The 22,135-nt window shown below is 44.6% G+C and overlaps 1 protein-coding gene across 2 annotated transcripts in view; it reads right to left on the bottom strand.

The window, feature by feature from the left end:
* Window positions 1-3,420: 3,420 nt before the first annotated feature.
* LOC138581218 (bactericidal permeability-increasing protein-like) overlaps window positions 3,421-22,135 on the bottom strand; it is a 624,704-nt gene continuing 605,989 nt past the window's right edge. For both annotated transcript variants that reach the window (XM_069652399.1, XM_069652398.1), the window contains one exon: window positions 3,421-20,141. In XM_069652399.1, the coding sequence (XP_069508500.1) occupies window positions 20,103-20,141 (39 nt within the window). In that variant the 3' untranslated portion in view covers window positions 3,421-20,102. The remainder of the gene's footprint in view (window positions 20,142-22,135) is intronic.

Here is a 22,135-nt window from a genome sequence, read left to right as displayed (position 1 = left end):
TTCTGCACTGCATGCTTTTATACTTACTGTTTGCTTCAGTTATCACGTGGCAATAAGATTACATGATGTGCGTTCTACTATGGACTCTGGACACTTGAGCCATGAAATCCATGAATAGGGGTTTGTTTGCACTTGATCAGGGATGTTTGGTGCTTGCGTGGTGCGTCCCTTAATGTTATTCTTCATTCTTCCTCATTTTGCGGGGAGAATGTGAAATATGCATGTCCCACCCCCTATTTATTTCTTTGTGCTGGCCGTTCCCTCACTTTGCACTGTGTGACGCGCAAAGCGCTCAGCACAGTGCAAAGTAGGTAAGGACCAGAGCAAAGTAGGTAATAATCAACGCAAAATCTGAAGCATGAATCAGCAACATTTGTTTTGTGCGGCGCAAAGTGTCCTTTTTCCCTTTGCGCCACGCAAATCCTTATGTGAATCGGCCCCATGGTATTTAATGAATGCATAGTGGGAATAGCTTGGAAACCTTTAAGAAAAGCCCTAATCATATGGATTCGATTAAAGAAAGGGAAACTGCCTATTGAAGTGAGTCAAGTCTATATCAAGCTGATCTATAGTAACATTGACTTCCTGTATCAGCCTCCTTTTCTGTCCTCATTTGTGAATTGCTGAGTTTAACTTTTATTGGAAAATAAAGGTTGCCACTGATAGCAAGTATTTGTTAAAAAAGAATTCTGCCATGAATGGTTGCTAAATAGTTAGTTGTTAGCTGCAGGTCTTGCTACAAGAAGTTCAAATATAAATGTATGGATTTTAAAAGACCAATACAAAATGCCACTTTCGGGTGTTTAAAGATAAAGTCAAGCTTTTATTAACATCATCTTTAAAGCACTCTCAATCACACACTCGTGCCTCGCTAACACAGAACCTTCCTACCTCTCAGAAACCATTCACTGCGCCACCTCAGAAAGACCCAAGCGCGCCCAACACTGCAACCAGCTGGCAGTCCAGACCTTCAGAAGAGCCAAAGCAGGAGGCGCAAGCTTCGCAGTCCAAGCTCCCAAAAACTGGAACGCACTACCACCAGAACTCAGAAAAGAGACATCAAGTACAGTGTTACGTAAGGCCCTGAAAACTCAACTCTCCCAACTAGCCACTGTCCCACACTCGCGCCCTTCCTTAAAATGTGAAAACCCAATGTGGCCTCCCTGTGCAAGGCATCTCAACTGTTTTATGAGTAACACCTTCTGTAACTACTGTGAACTGTATGTAAAATGCAATATGTGAAATTTAAAAACTTACGCTAACTGTTGTTCATCTAAGCAAGTATCCTGTAACAGCGCCACGATGCCTAAGGGCCGCAGGGCGCTTTATAAATGCAAATAAATAAAATAAATAAATAAAAAGATCAAATTATACATTTTAGGTATAATCTTCTCTTCACAAATCATGTGCGCCCTAGTCTTCTTCAATCCAAGATTTCCTTCACAAATTCCATCCTGCACTTATGAAAAAAATCATAAATTAAAGGTCTTCGTTTCTCCAAAATAACTGGTTTAGCAGATCTAGGAAAAGCTACGATTCCTTGTTTAACCAACATAAAAACAGAATCCAATCTCGTGTCAAATTTGTGAGCTTGAAGAGGAATGGTAAATAGCATACGTTCTTATGAAGGCCCAGCTTTCAATAAAAAGCCAGGAAAACATTTCGCAGCTATAAAGTGGAAAACAAACACAGTGGGCCGTTTGCATTTATTTACTGGGATACAAAGCCACTGAACTGGGGGTCAGGCACCTTTGGCTTATTCGTCCTGTTTGGGAATTTCGCTTCTACAGCCGACTATTAGTTCCTACACTATTTCACCTAAAACGTCATACCATTAGACAGTTCTAAAGTAAGTGGAAGTTCTTCACGCATTTGAACAATAACGTGTGATTGCTATATGAACTATTTCCCTATCGGCGTGGCGCTTCAGCCGTCACTGGCTTTAAACTTCCGCATTCAGAGGTGCACGCTGCCCACTACGCATGCACCAAATGGCAAGCTATTTTACACCCTCCTACGCTCGCTGCCAGTCCAACATGCTCCCATTTGCGGGAGGCACCCATCTGGAATTTCTAACATTCTGTGTTCCAAAGAAGCATCCCTAAGAACCCTTAGATTCCCAGTAGATCATGGCGGATTTTTATAGATATTGTTCCCTCGGGAGAACGCACAGCAACTGTGGGAAGAGGAGATGACTTTCTGCAGCACTCCATCTTCATAGAATATGACACATGTTTCTGGAACACTAACTTGGCTCATTACATTTATAGCTGTGCATCAATATTTTAGATCATAGAAATCTGACAGTTGGCACCGCTCCAGCCATTTGTATACATGGAAAAAAGACTTAGGGCCCGATTCATGGAACTTTTTTGCACGGTTCAAAGTGACTTTGCGCTGCTGAAGTGTGACTTTGCACTGCCGACACAAACCCTGATTCATGGAACTCTGGAAAGTGTATTTTTGAAGTACGAAAAGACTTTGCACTCAATTTTCAGTAGTGCAAAGTCACTTTGAACCGTGCAAAAAATTCCATGAGTCTGGCCTTTAATCATAATGCCGTTACCAGGGGCCAAAGTGAGCAGGGACGGTCGGGAGTGGTGCTCCACTACTTTTAGTTTTTACTATTAACAGTTCCACTACTTTTTGAAACCATTTTCACCATTCCGGAACTGTTCTTTGTAAAGTTAAAGCACACTTAGTAGTTACGGATCAACTGAAATCTGTTTCAACTTAATTGGATGTCAACCAGCATGGCTGCAACCCTTGAAAAAAAAAAAGGTGAGCGTTGCTCCCTTCCTGCCCACTCTGTCTCCCACAGGGCGCAGTTCCACTACTTTTTTGGTACCATTCTACCACTGGCCGTTACACAGATTTCCTGTAGAGTGATCAACAGTGCCTTAAGTGGCACTACAAAATGAGCCGTGGCTCATCAAGGGGGCGTGGCCTAACGGCAGGGATCCTGCTGGCCCGTTAGGCCACGCCCCCCGACAAGCCCCGGCTCAATGGGCTACTGTCACTCCTGCTAGGCAGCCTTTTGTAGAGATCAGCACCCTCTCCCCACAGGGGAAGAGGGTGCTGATCTCTTCATTTATTTTCTATTGGCTTGCCTGGCAGGGGATAACGCCACGCCTATTCATCCTTAATGGTGGCGCTGGCCCTCACCAGCTGGGGAGGGGCAGCGTCATCATTAAGGCTGAAAGGGTGAGGCCGCTGGAAGCAGAGGCCTTTTTCCTAAAGACTGAAACGCACGTGAAGGCGCGGGAGCTTGAGGATTTAGAAAAAAATCGAGGGGGTAAACCTGTCCTCAAATGTTTGTAACTGCAATTATATATTACAGTGATAATTTTGAAACCTCCAGAAATCAACAGTAAGACATTCAAAAGTATATATTTACTGAAAGAGGAATGATCCAAACACTGGACTTCTACTATAGTAGCCTTTATTAATTTGGCTACACATGTAGGTTTACAAGAGGGAAGTTTCAACAAAACACTTTAAATCAAGAGGGTCACAGGTTTCTCAAGTATTCTGTCAAAATCAATCCGCAGAGTTGCATAAACAAGTGTGTCACAAGGTATAATGAACACAACACTTTTAAATCAAATAGATCAATCAAAAAGTGTCCTGTGGGCATAAGTACGAAAATCCCAAAAACAATGGTGTGGTATCAACTACCATATGCATAATTTGGTTAAATATTGCTTCATATTAATCCACACGCATATTGAGAAGATACTTCTAATGCAGTGAGTATTTACAAATGCACCCACTTTTCAGCCCAAACAGTCTACGGTATGTCATAGGTGTTCAAGGAGTACAAGTATCACCCAAACAAAAACACACGTTTTCAAGAGATATACACATATTGTTCTTCTGGTGTCCAAAGAACTGGTGGGCTGGTCCACTTTTGAGTGGAATATAAACCTTAAAAATAGGGTCTGTTGTAGTCTGGCCTAAGAGGGATAACCAAATAAAACACACATTAATTTTAAAATAACCTAAGAATGGTGTTTGAATCTTTCATTTAATTTTGAGTTTAGGCTCAAAATGCTTTGATTATTCAAGTCGATTCAAACTCTGTTGTTTAGATTGATCTGGATCAATTCCAGCTGTCTTGACCAACCCTATATGAAAAAGTCATGATTGCAATGTTCATACTCTGCTGTGGCTAAATCTCGCGAGATGCATTCCAACCCTTTGTCTCTCATGAGGCCATGCGCCAACCTTTCTGGCACCACTCGAACAGGCACGGAGGACGCGAAACTGCTAGGCTACACATTTTCTGCATGTTCACATTTTAGCCTACTATTTAAGTGAGTTCTGTGTTGGCTTGCAATTATTGTAGTAATATTGCTGTATTATTTTATCCCTCACTGCTTTTTCCCCCCAGCCGCACATTCTCCTAAGCTCTTTCCCACAAAGCCCCATCTTGTTTTTACAAGTGTTTCCTGGCTGCTGTGGCGCATATTTTTTTCCTTCAAATTAATTTCATGCCATTACTGCCTAAAGGTGACGCTAAGTGCATATTGACTACACTCGCTCGGGCCAAAGGGAAATTGAATGTATGAGGTGTATGTATGCCTGAGAGCCCATTGATGCTTGAGGGGAAGACATCAATAATTAAGGACATAATAAACCAGAAAGCCCTAACGGCCAAATGTGCATGTTGTAATGGAAAGGCGTATATTTGATTTGGACATCAATGCTTATAAACATCTCTGTGGGGCCACCTTGACGGATTGCCTGCTACTTGCGAGGATTAGATCCTTACGAGCACCATCCAGGAAAGGCTTTGAGTGAGTGGTAAACTGAAGGAAAACAACGGTAAGTAGAACGGGCAGCCCGCTGTCTGCCACTGCCCACCCTGGAGAAACCATAAGATAACCGGCATGTGTCAATGGTCTGAAAGACCTGGAACGCCACTCTAGAACAATGTGTTGGTGTTCCCTTCTGTTGTAGGGAGTGGGGCATGCTGTGGAGCGGAGCTTGGTGTTTCATGCTGTGCTCGATTTGTGTCATATCATAATATCATGTTGTGTTTCCATCTGCTGTGCTATCATGGTTATTCATGAAGTGCCATTGATGGTCCAGCAATTTGTCATTGGCGTTCTGGTTTTAGTGAGGATTGGAGTTGGATGTATGTCCTTCAAGGTATGGGGTATCCATTTGAGGTTTGGTTTCGTCCTGCATTTAAGTACGGTGGGGTAATTGGTTAGTGGCCGTTTGTTTGGAGTTGGGTTATTCTATTTGGTTTGCATGCTTGCCACATGTATGCTTGGTAGTGGAATTGCCTTCTGGTTTAGGTGGGGTCTTGTGGATTTTCCATAGGTCCGCTCTTGCTTCTCTACTGTGTTGTTGTGTAACGGGAGGAGGTGTGTTGTAGGCTTTAACTGAATTGAGTGTTGTCATATGGAATGGTCTGACTGTGTGAAAATCCTTACAGCAGCAGTTGATCTGGGTGCTGGCTAGTTTTGGGTGGGCCAGAATCTGGATGTGCCAGTGTCTTTCTGCATAGTAACTTACCTGTTATCACTTACCCGGTTCTCTGGCGCAATGATTAAACGTACCTGAAGAAGCCTTGGCTAAGTGTCTTCTTTACCTACATGGCTATCACAAAATGCATTCATTGGGCTAAGTTATTATCATTATATTCCTATCACAATGCTCGCATTGTTACACTTTAACCAAACAGCCAACAGGTCTTGTCTTGTAAATGCTGGACTCCATCCTCTAAGCACGGGACCAGGTATCGAACCCATATTGTTCAACATCATTTTGCTTCTAAGACTCGAGCTTGCTGCTGGACTTATCCTTCCGGCCCAAATGTTAGTCTTAGTTAGAGGACAACATGAGGGATTTGTTTCTTTGCCTACTCATAACTTGACATTTCTGTAATGATCGCACGCAGGCAACACTGCAGTTCAGTCTCCCTACTTAATCCTTGACCTCTCACAGTAGTAGTAAAATTGTGTATGTCCATTCACACTCTCCTTTATACTTTGTAAATACTTTCGTAGCATATATCATGTTATGTTTAGCTTCTCACCATGGACAGGGCGGAGCTACTAATTTGCCTTTCTCCCCATAGGAGAAGAAATGTCAATAATGAGAATAGTAGGTAATCTCATAATTATCATTAGACATGTTTAGAAATTAATACATTCATGACCATAGAAAAAGGCATTACTTCAGAACAATTCTAAAATGTAGTGCTGGCAAGAAGGTGTCAGCAAGTTCACAGTCGAGTTTTGCCATTTTGCAAATTAGAAAGGTCACAGGCTTTTTAATGAACTTTGAAGTGTTATCCTGAAGTTACTTCTTAAAACTCTTCCAAGGATTTCAAGGTATCTTTTGTTTAAATGTCTGTCTTGGGCTGATAAAGCTATGTATAATTAAACTGCCCTGTAAGACAAAAACAATTTCCTGGAGCAAAGGGATGCATTTGGGTTAATTAGCATACCACAGTGCCTTGCTGATGTAGCTCTGAACTGGAGGTGAACTTCCAGCGACGGCTACTGCGTGACATTTTGGCCAATTGGATTAATCGTTAAACACGGAATTGGGAGCCCTAAACTCTTGGTGGCAGGTTGGGCTAAAAGAACTAAAGATAAACAAAAAGAACCCCTGTCAACAAGATATAATAGAAGATTGATCGTGAAATTCACCAAACTATGTTAAATATTAGGACATTTATGTTCCCACACATTTTGACTAACACTGTGTCATATGAGCACTCCAGTACACTGTGTATGACCAATTTAAGTATTCTTGTAGCACAAACATGGTTATTACATTGAACCCTCTATAGTGCAAAAAATGAAGAATTAAAATGTATAACTTCCAAAAAGGGTTCAGTGAAAAAAGTAAAGCTAAGAAAAAAACGTGGGGCGTGGGGAAGACCCAGAGAGAGAATTGTAAAGAAACTGAAGAAAGACAACGAGTTATAAACAAAGACCAGGTTAGAATGTCTGGTTAACACGTACTTCATCATCAACTTTTTTAGAGAAGGCACTTCATAAGTGATGATGTAGTTTGCTGAGTATTTACAAACATACTAATTGTAGATTAAAGTAATTTCTTCAAAAACCTAAACACATAGGAGCAGATTTCTTATAATTTAACGTTTGCTTAATGGTGAGAGAACAAGAATGTTCATTTCTCCTGTCGTGGAAAGTTCACTCTACCTGTCCCTTCTATTTTTTTTAATGGATTAATCTACTTAAGTCTTTTGGAATATTGTTTAAGACTGGAACAACATGATAGCAAATTCTAGAAAAACCTCAAAAGCTAGCTGTTTAAGAAACCCTCGCATGACAAGAATGCTTGTGGAGGGTGCTAATGCCAACTCTACTAGCCCACCCAGGAAGTTGGATACCCCAACATGGTCAATAAGAACTGTTTTCAGAACAGATGCACTCATGTACCCAGAGCTTTACTGATGGGATGTGCTCAGCGGTGGACCTTGAATATTTACAAATCATATTTGCCTCCTGTAGAATACTTATTTTTCCGCTCTTAACACATATCTGGTAATCTGTAACGAGAAACATTTAACATCTATTCGATATTTATAATCTTAGGAAATTACTTGAGTCCAAATATTCATATGGGTTATATTTCCTGGCCACCCCATTAGTCATTTCACTCTTCTTTCCAGTTTTCGAACGCGTGCTTCAAATAACTGTGCTACAGTAGCCCAACCTAGCAAATCAACAATTAAAAGAAAAGCAAATTGCTGTTATGCGAGCGCATGCGCGAAGACTCCACTGCAGAGTGTTGTAAGGGTCTTGGGGCTTGCTTGCGGACACTCACTGTAGGTTTATCGCGGGCTCAGCAACGCACAAAAGTCAGCTTTCTAGCTTTTGATGGGGGATGACAACATACGTGTAGGTACCCTTAATGTGAAGGAGCTCAACTCCCCACTGAAAAGATCAATGTTGGCTAGAACTTTCGAACAATTCAAATTGGACATCCTTTTTGTCCAGGAGACCAAATTTAAGCGTATGGCGGAATTTGTTGTTAGAGGGCGGCACATAGGGGGGGGGCCTGAGGGCATCAGGCATGGAGAAGAGAGGCGGAGTGGGCATACTGTATCGCACTTCCCTGGAGCTCCAGATAATCCAAACACAGAGATCCAGAGGGCAAGTTTTTGTGGGTTCAGGGTTTCATTAGATCAAAAGCTGTCACTCTTTGCGCCTCATACGCACCCAATTTGCAACAGTTGTCATATTGTAGTGACCTTTTGGAGCATCTGGAGGGGGGCAGATCTGGGTCCCTGATATGCGGGGGGGATTTCAACCTTGTGTTTAACCCAGAGCGGGACTGTATTTCATATAGAGAAGGGGCTAGACTCCCAACTGACAGGGGATGCTTTGACGATCTCGTTACCAAGTATGGCCTGGTCGACGCCTGGCGCACGATGCACCCTCATGACAAGGCTTGCACTTTTTACACCCCACCCTATGAAACTAACTCTCGCATTGACTACATTTTCTTAGACGGGGAACTAGAACACTGATGGGGACTCCACAATAGAGGTCATTGGTTGGTCCGATCATGACATGGTCACTGTGGTCCTAGATCTTGGCCCGGGGAAATCCAGAGAAAAAAGAAGAACATGCAATGACACGCTACTGAAAGATGTGCCCTTTAGAGTTGCACTAGATGAGGAGATTCGAGAGTTCTTTGTAAGAAATGACACAGAGGGTATGTCCCCCATCACCATCTCGGAGGCGGCAAAGGCAACGATCAGGGGGTTGCGTGTCGCTCAGGGGGTGGCGGTGAAATGACAGAAGATGCTTAGAGAGTCCCAAATTAGACAGGAGATACAGGCTAAAGAATCGGTGATAAACGAGCAAGGAAACTACTCCCCAGATTTTAGGAAGGACGTCAGTAATTTGAGACAGGCGCTAAAACCTGTTTTGCAGGAAAAAGCACTCACCCACTTATTATTTGTTAAGCAGAAATATTTTGAGAAGGGGGACAAAGCCCACAGATTGTTGGCGGCCATACTCTGCAAGCAGAGGGCAGACAGGGCAGTATTGAAACTAGACTCCCCCTCAGGAGCTACTTTGTTAGACCCCTCGGCCATAACGGACTGTTTCGTAGGCTATTACCAACGGCTATATTCTTCAGAAACCACGGCTTATCCTGATGATGTGGTGCCCGCTCCGCCTACCGTCGAATTCCCGCCTATGGCGGAGGAAGACAGGGGCAAGCTCAATGCACCCATTTCGGCAGAGGAGATCTGCCAGGCTATATTGCGTCTAAAGGAAGGCTCCGCACCAGGGGTGGATGGGTTCACACCAGGCTTCTTTAAAAGAATGAAGGGTGTGCTCTCTCGTTCCTTGCTGTTTTATTAAATAACATCATGACCACTGTTGTGGCCCCTCCCTCCTTCACGGAGGCCAGGATAATTATGATACCCAAGGAAGGCAGGGACAGGCTGTTCTGTGGGTCCTATAGGCCAATTTCATTGCTTAACGTGGATGTTAAAGTCTATGCAAGTATCCTAGCCAGCAGACTCAATGTGGTCCTCCCCCAGCTGATTCAAAGCGATCAGGTTGGTTATGTTAGAGAGAGGCAAGGGGCGGACAATATCCGGAAGACACTGGATCTAATGGCGTCCTCGAGCTCGGCGGGCAATGATCCCGTTCTTATTTCGGTCGATGCCGAGAAGGTATTCGACAGCGTCGAATGGCAGTGCATGGAGCAGTTGTTGTGTCAGGCCGGCCCGGCCACGGAATGGATGCGGGGAGCGTTAGCCCTTTATAGGAATATCCGTGTTAGAGTTGTGGTTAATGGGGTGGCGTCGTCCCAATTCGCCCTGATAAGAGGAACCAGGCAGGGCTATTCCCTTTAGCCTATGGCTTTTTTTCTGACTATGGAGCCTTTGGCCCAGAGCATTAGAAATTATAGTAGAATCAGGGGGCTCATTAGAGGACTCAAAGAATACAAAACAGCCCTATACGCAGATGACATCCTGGTTTATGTTACACGCCGGAGGAATCTATTCCAGCATTGTTAGAGCGGATTGAGCTGTTTGGCACTCATTTGTGTTTCGCCATTAATTGGGATAAAACGTTTGCTCTACCCTTGAGGGACATCCCTCGTGGCTCTGCAATTGTATTCACTCTCCACTCTTGCTTCTCCACTCTTTTTAACTGCTTACTCTCTTTTCTCTCCTCCTTTACCTTCTCCCTTTTCCTATCTCCTCCCCTTACTTTCTTCTATGCACTTACTCTATCAGAATTGTCCCTGGACCTAATATGATAGCAACCTCGTCTGTTTCCTCCACCCTCCCATTACTGTTTTTTTCCTCCCCACCACCCCTCCAGCACTATCTGAAATGTCGTCAGACCTAGTATGATAGTCGCTTGTTTTGTTCCTCCCTTCCCTTTCTTCACCCCTCTCCCTCACCTTTTGTTTTTCTCCGGCTCTAAAAGAAATGTTGTCAGGCCTAGTACGGTAGTCGCCTGTCTGTTTCCATTTCCTTCCCACTCTCCCCCTCCCTTCCTTATCCATGTCTTAGCTCTTGCACTTTCTGAAATGTCGTTAGGCCGAGTACGATAGTTAATTTCACATCCTTACTGATCATGGCGTGTAAGAATGTGGTTGTATTTTCCCTTGTTCATTCCCTTGCCTTGAAACGCTTTGAAACACATTGTGTATAGGCGCTATATAAATAAACGATAATATCATATCATATCTGCAGGAGATCCAGCGAACTGGGGCCTTAACACCACCTACAACGGTATCCGGTACTTAGGGGTAACAATTACCAAGCGGCTGGACGACCTCTATCAGGCTAATTACAACCCACTCTGGTCGGCTATACTGGCAGACGTCGAGCGCTGGAGAAAACGTAATCTTTCCTGGGCAGATAGATTTACCTCTGTAAAAATGAACGTGCTTCCGCGCCTTCTGTTTCTTTTCCAATCACTTCCGGTCCTGCTCCCAGATGCTTTCCTAGCAATGGCTAAAAGAATGCTCCTGGCTTTTTATGGGGCAGGAAAATACCCTGAATCGCGTACAGCACGCTTGTCCTACCAAAAGAACAAGGGGGCCTTGCCTATCCTGACCTTGGGGAACATTACAGAGCAGCCCAGCACCGGGTCCTAGTGGACCACGTCCAGGAGACACCATCCAAGCAGTGGGTCCACCTAGAAAACTGTCTGTTTGCCCCTGTCACCCTGAGAGAATGGTTGTGGGTTCCACTCCGGTCCACGCTGCGCAGCATTCGTGAACACCCCGTGCTAAAGGTCCTGTGGACAATATGAAGGGATGATGGCTCCAGTATGGTCGGGGTACCACTTGGCCCTCGCCCCTCAGTTGTATTTGGGGCCCCCCCAATAAGGGACAAGATAATAGACCCCATCCGCTTTCAGCCGCAATATGAGCAGAGGCTGGTCAGGGCGGGCCAGATGAGGAAGGAGGGGGTCTTCCTGTCTAAAGCAGACCTTTAGACAGCTCAACAGGGACTGGCGATCAATCCTCTGCCATATTTACATGTTAAAGGATATTTACGGATGTGAGATGGAACGGTCAACTGCAACATCCGCTTACAGCGTTCGAGTCCATATTGGATGCCCACAACGGAACGAGGGGTCTTACAGTGGAAATTTACAGGGCTCTCCTGGGAAGGGGTCACCTGCCCCCGCCAGGCCCCAAAGCAAAGTGAGATGAGGCATTGGGCTGGGTCGAAAACCAAAAGAGATGGGAGGCCATATATAGAGCGGTGTGGAAGTCTTCCATAGTAATGCAGTAAAAGATGCATAACTGCAGGCTTCTTGTTCAGTGGCACCTAACACCCCAGCGCCTGGCCAAGATGTTCCCCAATGTCTCACTGCTGTGCTGGAAGGGTTGCGTGCAAATATCAACATATTGGCATCAGTGGTGGGTTTGCGTTCACATGCAAACTTTCTGGAAGGAGTTCCTGGGGTGGATCCGATGGATAGAGGGAATACATAGATCACTGGCTCCACTCCTGGTTCTGTTCGGGGTAGAACACATAGATGATCACTACAGGGTTCTTCCACATATGGCCAGGAATCTGCTCTTGGCGGCATGGGTGTGCGTTATGATGAAATGGAAGGCAAATCCGCCCCCCCCCCCCACACAAGCCGACTGGTTGCATAAGGCCAAAGAAATTTATGACATGGAAAGCATTACGCCGATGGTTATGGAAACCCACTAACACATAGATATGCACTGGCTACGATTTTTGGAGTTCTACAGGGAAGTCAGCCCACAGCTTTGAACCCCCAGGGGGCAGCACTTTGCTTGCCCCTTCTCCGCTGACCTAGCTCTTTTCTCGGCTACCGCACCCGTATTACTGCAGGTGCTGCGCTGCTGAGACCTCAAAGCACTAGACCCCAGGGGTGCGGGGGAAGGGCAGGTGGGAGGGGGGACAGGGAAAGGAGTGACGGGGTGAGGTGGGTTCCTATCGGGGGCGTGGGGGGTTCTTCTATTCACTCCTGCTTTCTAATCTTTCTTGTCCTCTCCTAGTCGTTACCTGTCCATCTCGGTTCAGCCTGGAAACTGCTGAAAGGGTTTACTGTGGACATGTCTGATATCGTGGCTCTGCACCGTGGGGCAGACAGTGTATGCATGACAAGCTCGATCCCCAAAAAATCAACTGTGGGAAACAAGGAAGAGATCTGCCAGTTGACAGGAAGTGCTCAGCCAGAGAATTACTTGACAGGGAGGGTCCCATGGTGCTGGCGGCAGGCACTCCCCCACACGTAGAGATTCAGGGTGGTCAACAGGTTAGCAGGTAATCCCTCACCAACTGCGCGGGCATCCTTTCGGCTGCCGGTGCACCAGCATCGGTTGGTGGATGACATTTGCAACCGTAAGATGACTCAGCGGGACAGTTTTGCCAACCCTGGGTCCTATATCTCACGGACCTGGCCACGGGGAGCGGGGTGTGGGGTGTTTCCTACCGGGGGCGTTGGTCTGTTTTCTACATCCGCATTCCTCGCTCTGGATCTTTATCTTTCATTTTTTAACTCTATCTTTTCTGTTATATGAGAAAATGGTAAAAACCCCATATTGACGATCTTTGCCATGTAGTTGTAACTGTGAAGTTTGTGCTTTGTTCATAAGAAAAATAAATTAAAGCCTGTCACAGAAGGCAGTTTGGATGTTGTCGCGACAGGGAAGGACATGGTTAATATGGGACTGGTGTAGCTGTGACCAAAGGGACAATACCCAATAGCAGTGTGAGGCATCGCGCAGGGGCAATGTAGTTTTCTTGCGCATGGCACGTGCCGGCGAAGGATAATAGAGAAGGGTTTGTTCATACTGGCTCAATGTGTTTATTCTCTCGTGCCTTCACACAAACAGAGACGTCACAATGGCGACGAGGATGGGTTATATGAAGAGAATCCTATCTTATTAACATGCCATTAATGTTTCCTCAACAATTACTGCATGTCTGGATCTGCTGAGGGGCACAAGAACAACAGTAAGGCTGCACATCATTGGTTCTCGATACACCCTCCAGTTAAATAATCCTGTGCAGAAAGGCATCCAGAATGTCAGACAGTGAACACTTTGGGTAAGATGCCTCCAACGCAGCAGCCTTTGGCAGTCCTCTACCTTTTGATATGAAAGACCAACAAGCATTAGGTCCACGCTGGGAGAGTTGCAGTAAGCGATTTGAATACTACCCCGAAGCCTATGATGAAAGCATGTCTGATAAATTCACCAGGAGATTACTCCTCAATATGGTGGGAGATGAAGTCGAAGGTCTCATCCCCACTTTCCCGCCAGATGAGGTTGACTCCTAAACAGGGCTTAAAGAAGCGCACAGTGCATACTTCAACCCTCAGAGGAACGTTGACCATGAGCGCCACACTTTTAACACTGCCTGCCAAATAGTGGGTGAGTCCATGGACGCCTTTGTGACCCTTCTTGGCAAAATGGTAGCCCACTGCGATTTCCATAAATTCACAAAGAGGCAAATTGACTCTGAATCATCGGAGGATGCCTATCCTCATTATTCAGAAAGAAATTGCACCGAGAACCTCTACCTCTTACTACAATATTGTTGATGGTCAGAATGGAGGCTAGAGCAGACACCCTTGTGTCCCAAATAGATACTAGTAAAGGATCCTTAAAGGAACATGTACATCGGGTCTCACATGTGGGGAAGAACAAATACACCAGAACCCTTCCACCGAGAAGATGTTCATCGACAGGACGATGTTCATCGACAGGACGATGTTCTTGCTGTGGCCTGCAGTTTCCTCATGAAGAAGGAATGAGATGCTCATCCCTGGGACAAAAATGCAACAACTGTGATTGAAAAAATCATCTGGCTATTGTCTGCAACTCTGTACCCTCTTGATCACATGGAACCAACCTCATAACGGGTAGGCATGATCCTCGTGTGCATGGATCTACGCCAATAAGAGACGCAAATGCAAGAAGTGACCTTGTAATCCACGTTCGACAAGAAACAGGGAGATCTCCTTCACCCCCCACAATTCAGATGTAGAAATGGGATGGTATATGCATACATGTTTACTGCTCTGGTGGCATCACCTGGAAGCGATATTGAACTATTCATAGGAGAACACCAAGCCAGGCTCATCATAGATACAGGGGCAACCATAAAATCATGTCTGTATCAGAATTTCACCGTTGGAATTGAAGGTATTTCAGTGGGCTGTGAAAGGCCCAGTGATACATCATGGAAAGTTCTCTACGATACTCCACTACAAAGGGAAACAGGCATTCTCTCTAATTCACATTCTCCAAGGAGAAGTAGCACGGAGAAATCTACTAGTTCGCTCCACTGCCATCGAAATGAACATTGTAGCTGTGACGTAGGCCATTTAATATGCACTCCTAGTGATGCAGAAATTTCCCTCTCTGTTAAAGGGTGTTGGATGCCTCGAAAAAAAACCAATAGGACTTCATATTGATGAATCATTAACACCAGTAACACAGCATCTGCGGAGATCACCCATTCACCATCAGCCACAGCACTAAAAGGAGATATGATGCCTATTAGCAGATGACGTCATTAAACCGTCAGTTGGCCTTAGGCCATGGGTCTCACACATTGTAGCGGTGCCAAAAAAGGGAATGCTTGGACAAGATATGCCTATGTGTCGATATGAGTCACGCCAATAAGGCAACTGGATGAGAGAGACACCCCAGGATGCACCTAGATGACATGATTAGGAAGCTGAATGGAGCAAAACACTTCTCAAAACATGATCTAAATAAAGACTACCACCAGATTGAGCTAGTTGTGCACTTAAGCTATATAACCACCTTTTCCTTGCATATTGGTCTATTTTGCTACAAAAGACTTATCTTTGGAATATCATCAGCAGCAGAGATATTCCAAAAAAGTATCCGAATGGTGATATGTTACATACAGACCTGTTGCAACTACAGTGACGATATTCTAGTCTTTTGTGCCACTGTCAAACAACATGATTAAGCATTAATGCAGGTGTGTACTGCACTGGTCAGTATAGGGTTGACCCTCAATCTTGACAAGTGTGTGGAAAACAAGACGCATCGCAAATTCTTCGGTCATGTCTTCTCTCATAAAGGGAGTCCTGACCATGACCAAGTGGCGGCCATCTCAGAAATGTCCTTCCCTGAATACGTCAGCAATCTGTGATCCTTCCTAGAAATTGCACGCTAGTGTAGCAGGTACATCCGAGATTCTGCAGTACAAGTGCTCCACTGAGAGAACTCACCAAACAAGGGGTTACATTTCAGTGGTACCATGAATGTGAGAAAGCATGTATCCAGATCAAGAAGAACATTGTGGCAGCTGAACACATGGCATACTTCAATCCATCCATTTTCACAGAACTGACGGTAGACACCAGCCCTGTGGGGTTGGGAGCAGTACTTGCTCAACATCATCCTGGAAGGGAAGCGTTAAGGACTGTAATAACATACTCCAGTAAAAGTCTTTCAGGGATAGGGAAATTATACTTTCAGCCTGAGAAGGAAGGACTAGCTGTTTTGTGAGCCTGCAAGCATTTCCAAATGTTCTTGCTTGGCAAACCATTCACAATAGTTACATATCATAAAGCTCTAGTGACTACATACAGTAATCCTCAATGCAAGATGCCACCAAGAATAGAAAGATGGGGCCTGCAACTGCAAGATTTTAACTTCATGATCATACACAAACCTGGGAAAAAGTACAACCCAGCGGACTTCATGATACGACATGCACTCGCAGATATGTCTGCCAGTGCCTCCAAGGCATAAGAATACATCAACTTGAATGGTCTGTCTAGCTCCGTAACTCCAGCTCTCATTAATGAGTACAGTCTATGTGATAAAACTGTGAGGAAGGCCCAAGAACTAATTGAATACTGGAGATGGAGATCCTTGTTCCTTGAAGGACTTCAAGATAGAGGTGTGCCTATGGTAGAACTGTGGACGTTCAGACAAGTAAAAGATGAGCTATACGGATCAGCAGAAGAACTCATCATGAGAGGCAACAGACTGAGCATCCCCTCAGATGTATGATATCAGGTGGGGGAACTAGCGCATGAAGGTCATCCTGGGATATGGCCACAAAAAGACAGATTAGAAATATCATGTGGTTTCCGGGGATTGATGCACTTGTGGATCATACAATCAGAGTATGCTAGCTGTGTCAAAGCGCAGAACTATCCAGTACCACTTTGCATGTCAGATATGCCAGATTCGGCATGGAGTCAGATCTTGGTTGACTTCTTATGGCCCTTCGGAGACAGCAAATACTGGCTGGTAGTAAAGAAAGAATAGTCACGATTCCCCATCGTACAAATGGTTTCCTCAACTAGAGCCAGCACTGTCATTCTATAGCTGGATGACATTTTCTCGGCATGGGGAATACCTGATACACCCAAATCTGACAATGGGCAACTTTTCAGTGGTTTAGAATGCACTCGTTTCATGCAATATATGGTGATCCATCACAGGAAAATCATCCCCTTCTGGCATCAAGCCAATGGGATGGTCGAGAGATCTATGAGCAGTCTAAAAAAGTTACTCTCACAAAATGAACTATGCTGCATGTCACTTAATCAAGCACTATGCAAAATGCAACACTATAGAAACGCACCACATGGAACCATAGGGAAATGTCCTTCGGATCTAATGTTTGGGATAAGAGTGAAGAGGAGGCTCCCACACATATGAGGACCGCCCAACAAGGATGATCGAGAAGTAACCGCCAGGAACTGTGCTAGAAAACAGGTCATGAAGAGGTATTCTGATCAACAGAGACATGTCAAAGCATCATCCGTGCAAGCAGGAGACAAAGTACTTGTCTATCACAGACAAGAAAGGAAATCAGACTCTTAATTTGATCCATCACCGCTAACAGTGTCTCACGTGAAGGGGACAATGGTGACAGCATGATTGCCCAGTCGAGTGGTCACACGAAAAATCTCCCAGTTCAAGAAATATATTGAACGAGAAGAAGAAGAAAACAATGAGCGTGATAGAGACAATGAAGAGCAACTGAGTGATCATATGATAAGAGAAGAAGATGAGCAAAGGGACATATATGCAAGACTGGTAAGATGCATCCGAAGACCGGTACGTCTCATTGAAGAGATCTGAAGGATGAGTGACATGAGCCCTATTTTTCTGACCAGGAGAGATGTCGTATCCTGGGAAGGACAGTCTTAATGTGGGACTGGTGCGGCTGTGAGACAGAGAACAGTGTCCAATAGCAGCATGAGGCATTGCACATTGGTAATGTATTTTTCCTGCGCAGAGCACTTGCCAGCGACGGAGAATAAAGTAGGTTTTGTTCACGCTGTCTCTGTGTGTTTATTCTCTCGAGTCTTCACACACACACACAGACATGACAGATGTGAGATGCATAAGGATTACAAAGGGTAGATACCTACTTCTACTGCATGCCACAATGGGCTTTCCCTGTCATTTTGCAAAAGATGGTGGTCAAAAAGAAAAAAAGCCACTCAAATATGGCTGTCAAACAGCAATTTTGAATGTGCACGAGAGTTGTAGCAACCAAGCTCAAAACAGTTTAGGTTAGTTGGAGGGAGGTCTTCGCCACATAGAGTTTTTCTTAATAATGGGAAGAAATGGTGCATTTTCCTGCACACACTTCAGAGAAATCGCAATAGATGCCTGGCAATCCAAAGACACCATTTTGCACCACACCTCTTGCTGGATGTGATCAAAGAGAAATCATTACGTTTATCTCATTCATTTAAGCCAGCATTGCTGTTATGCCCAAAACAGATCACGAGAGTTCCCAATACAATTTTGCCAGGGCTGTACCACTTGTATTTTTATTTATTATTTTTGTTATTTGTTATACACCCAGACCCTGAGGTGTCAAAGTGTAGGTTACAGAAGGCTTACTTATCTGATTGTAAGTTCAGAAGCAAAGTGAAAGCAGTAGAAATTATACAAGAAAGCTTACGTTTCTGGTTACAGGTCAGCATAGAGAATTGTAGTTATAAGACAGAAATAGTAAAAGTCTGAGCAGAACTCTGTTGCAGTAGTGCAACACAAGTTACAGGGTGAGTATGCTGTCAGTGACACAACATATATTACAGTGTTGCCACTGTAAAGCACATTTCCTTGCTGCTAGTACCCAACAATATAAGTCACAACTGCCCTTTAAAACATATGTTCATGCTGTGAGTTAAACAAAGTTGAAGGGCTTTCTCTAGCAGATACAAATAAATGCTTTGAAGTCCTGCACCCCACAACACCTTCATGCCACTTGTGCCAAAGAAACCATGAGGCTGAATGTCGATATTTGGGCTCATCTCCCCTAACTCCATGTGACAGTCTTAGCCCTTTTCTTTGTCTAAAAGGAGCAAAATATAGGTTTCTGCAGTTTGTGCCAAAAGAAAATGTCTTAACAAATACGAGCATTGTGATAGTAACACATTTCATTTAGCACTACTCTAAAAAAAGGTCCACACAAAGCAAGAACATGCATCCTGCTGTCAATGTGCTATATTGTTCAATTTGATGACATATCTCCACAATATATGCTAGCACAGAGCTCTGACTCTGCATGGCATAAACAACTCCACACACTTCTCTAGGTGCTACCCTCACCCTTATTGTTAGGTATAGAATGCCAGCCCTGAAGAACCCCTTATAGTTAGGTATAGAATGCTAACTCTGAAGAGGAGTGATGTGGCCAAGCACAGGAAGCCTGCCTTTACCTGTCGCGTCTTCCCCACAAGCTAGGGTAGGATTTGAATTCTGACCCCACCCATGCCTATGTGAGAGACAGCATATGGCAAGGGATCAAGATCTGGTTAATGAAGGGCAAAATGTTACCCTCCAGGCTACTGTCTCTTCCTTGGATTGTGGAGACAGGTACCCTCATTCACTGAACAATCCTGCACTGCACATGTGCACATGTGTACTGTGGTTGGCTTACACAACATCCCCATCAGAGATTCACAGTACAATGAGAGAATGAGTGTGCGAGGCAGTGCAAGGTCAGCTGACATTCCTGGACATTAACGTCTTGGGCATATAATACTGTGCCTACAATTGAAGAAGATTCTTTGAAGTGGCCGCTGAACGGAGAAGGGGCACCACACTTCCACACTAATGGGCTAGTCACCACTCTTGTGGCACCCACCCATTCCTGCTTCTGAGCACACACCAAGGCCACATGATCCCAAAGCAAATGGAACTCTTGCCTGTGGGTTGGGAGTGGGGGTAGAGGCGGTGTGTGATGGATGAGAGGAGAACAAAGAGAGCCTAAATGAGGACATGACCAGGAAGTCAGGCAGCAATGACTAAACCAGAGCAGTCGTCACATGCATAATGAGAATTAATAACTTACAAACTTATGAACAGAGTAACATTTGAACAATTTAACAGTATAATAAATGCCATGCAGTTGATATTTGAAAGGAAAGTATGTTTTTCTTTCTTTCTTTTCCTTTCTCCTTTTTTTCATTTCCCTTCACCAGTAGAAGGCATCCAAGTAAGCCTGGGACCTGCTTGAATCAGTAAAGACTGTTTTTTGGGGGGAAAGTGGATTGGTGCAACATTCATTTTTTCTTATCATTTTATTCTCTTTAACTTCTTGCTCCTTTGTTGTTTAAGCACTTTTAAGCAGGCTGAACATTTGCTGCAAACATGAGGAAATCCTGTAGAAAGAAAAGAGCAAGAATGCAAGTCAGCAATGAGTAACAGCACTTCACGGGTCACATCAAGTTCAGCAAGCAAATGAATAGAGTGCAAGCAATGGTGGTTTGATTCTCAGGTGCCTCAACCAAGAAGCTGACTTATAGGCCCCCTTACCATCTTTCCCTGGGGCCATGCTGTTGATGTGCCAACATCCGAACAAGGCAACCAAAAACCTACTCCGTCCACTTTGGTTTTTCTAAATTTCTGCTAGAATCCAAACCTGCAGATGACTGCAACTTAACTTTGAACTTCCTTAATACACTGCACGATCTGCCACTGGATGGTACTCGTCCATAAAGACTACTGTCGGTACAATCCTTGCCAAATCTCACCTAACAAACATCACCATTAATGAATTCTGTTCATCTGTCATTTGTGCGCAGGGGTGGACTGGGAACCAAAAGAGGCCCCGGGAATAATATTGAAAGTGGCCCCATATTACACATTTTCAGCAATCCCAACTCTTCTGCTATGGCAACATTTGGAAATACCACAGAGAAAGAGTCCCAAGCTGCAGAAGCCTACCAGGAAATCTCCAGAGTTCCGTATTGGCCAGTCCACCCGTGTTTGTGTGAACTTGCAAATGTTTGTTGTTACACTCATGTTTTCTCCGTTCTCACAATCCTAGCACTCAATGTCCTCTCAATGAGCGCATGACAAAACCCTTTTCGAAGAAAAATTATATTGCTGCTGCCAGTGCATTCTTGCCGTCCACTTCTTGTCTGACCTTTAAGGAGAGACTTCTTGTGTTCGTCTTATTTTTTTTGTTATTTCTCACGGTTGGTGCCAAAAGAGGCCAACATGTGGCAGGGTGCCCAAGAACACTGAATGTCCGGACCTGAGATTTGCTTTAACGGGCGATGCCCAGGCTTAAGAGGGATGGCAAGATGTGATGAAGGGCCAGGGCTGTATTCTCGGTTTTGACAGAGCCCTGGCCAAGCAGCAGCCAAAAGAGCAAAGCAGCTCAATGCTTTCATCTAAGGGCAAAAACAGGCGGGAAAACGGTGGTGTGGAATAATTACATCTTGCAAGATAAGTATTGAAGTGCGCCTCTACAGTGGTGAAAAGGGGGCACTGTTCAGGTAAGCTCAAGTCACCAAGCAAAGCTCAATCATGGAACCTCGAAAGTCAGTTAGAGGCAGACAGCAGCACAACGCCTCTTCTGATTCGAGACCCTCGTTGCCTAGTAACCACTGGTTTGAGGATCAGCGTTCCAGTTAGGTCCATTTGTTAAGGGATTTGGGCTGCTTTCCTGCTCCTTCACTAACTATATCATAGAGTTAATCCATCATGCAAGGCTCTTCTTTTCCAGGCGTGGGTGGCGTAGGGAGCAAGCACGCTTAAACGTGCAAGTTACATCTCTTAATGAAAGGAATGATTAAAAAAAGAGGGTCTCCACTGCCGGAAACCAAAACCCTTCAGTAAATCATTCAGATACATTTTCCATAAGTCTTTGTACAGAGGGAAAAAGATCACCAAATGAGCAAGGGTTTTGACGTTGCCACAAAAACAAGTTAAGCTGATGAAGGGCCCAATTGCCCATGTCACTGTCTTGACACATATTGCATTAAAACCGGTACGGGTCAATAACGACCCGTTGTAGCAGTTTGTGACAAAAGCAAGATATGGGCCATCCTGTTAGACAGTGAGAGTTTATTTATTTTCCATTTACCCAGCCCACGGGCACCAAGGCGCTGTTACATTACATGTTACACATAGAAGACAGGTAAGGCCCTTCGTGGTCTGTGTTTCCCCTTCAGCTTTATGCAAAAAAGCCATGTTTTCTGCGCTCTCCAGAAGGCCCAGTAAAATTGCTCAGATTGCAAGGCTGGGGGCAGAAAGTTCCATTGTTTTGCTGCAATTGTTGGGAAACTTGACCCTCCTGCTTTAGGACTTTTGAATTTCGGTTGGACGAGTCATTGGGCATAGGGTGACCTGGTTGGTCTGGTGGATT

Source organism: Ambystoma mexicanum, chromosome 3p, assembly GCF_040938575.1.
Source record: "Ambystoma mexicanum isolate Mex_15411 chromosome 3p, UKY_AmexF1_1, whole genome shotgun sequence".
Classification (NCBI taxonomy): Eukaryota; Metazoa; Chordata; class Amphibia; order Caudata; family Ambystomatidae; genus Ambystoma; species Ambystoma mexicanum.
Note: the sequence above shows the minus strand (reverse complement) of the source record. Positions and strands in the feature narration are given on the sequence as shown.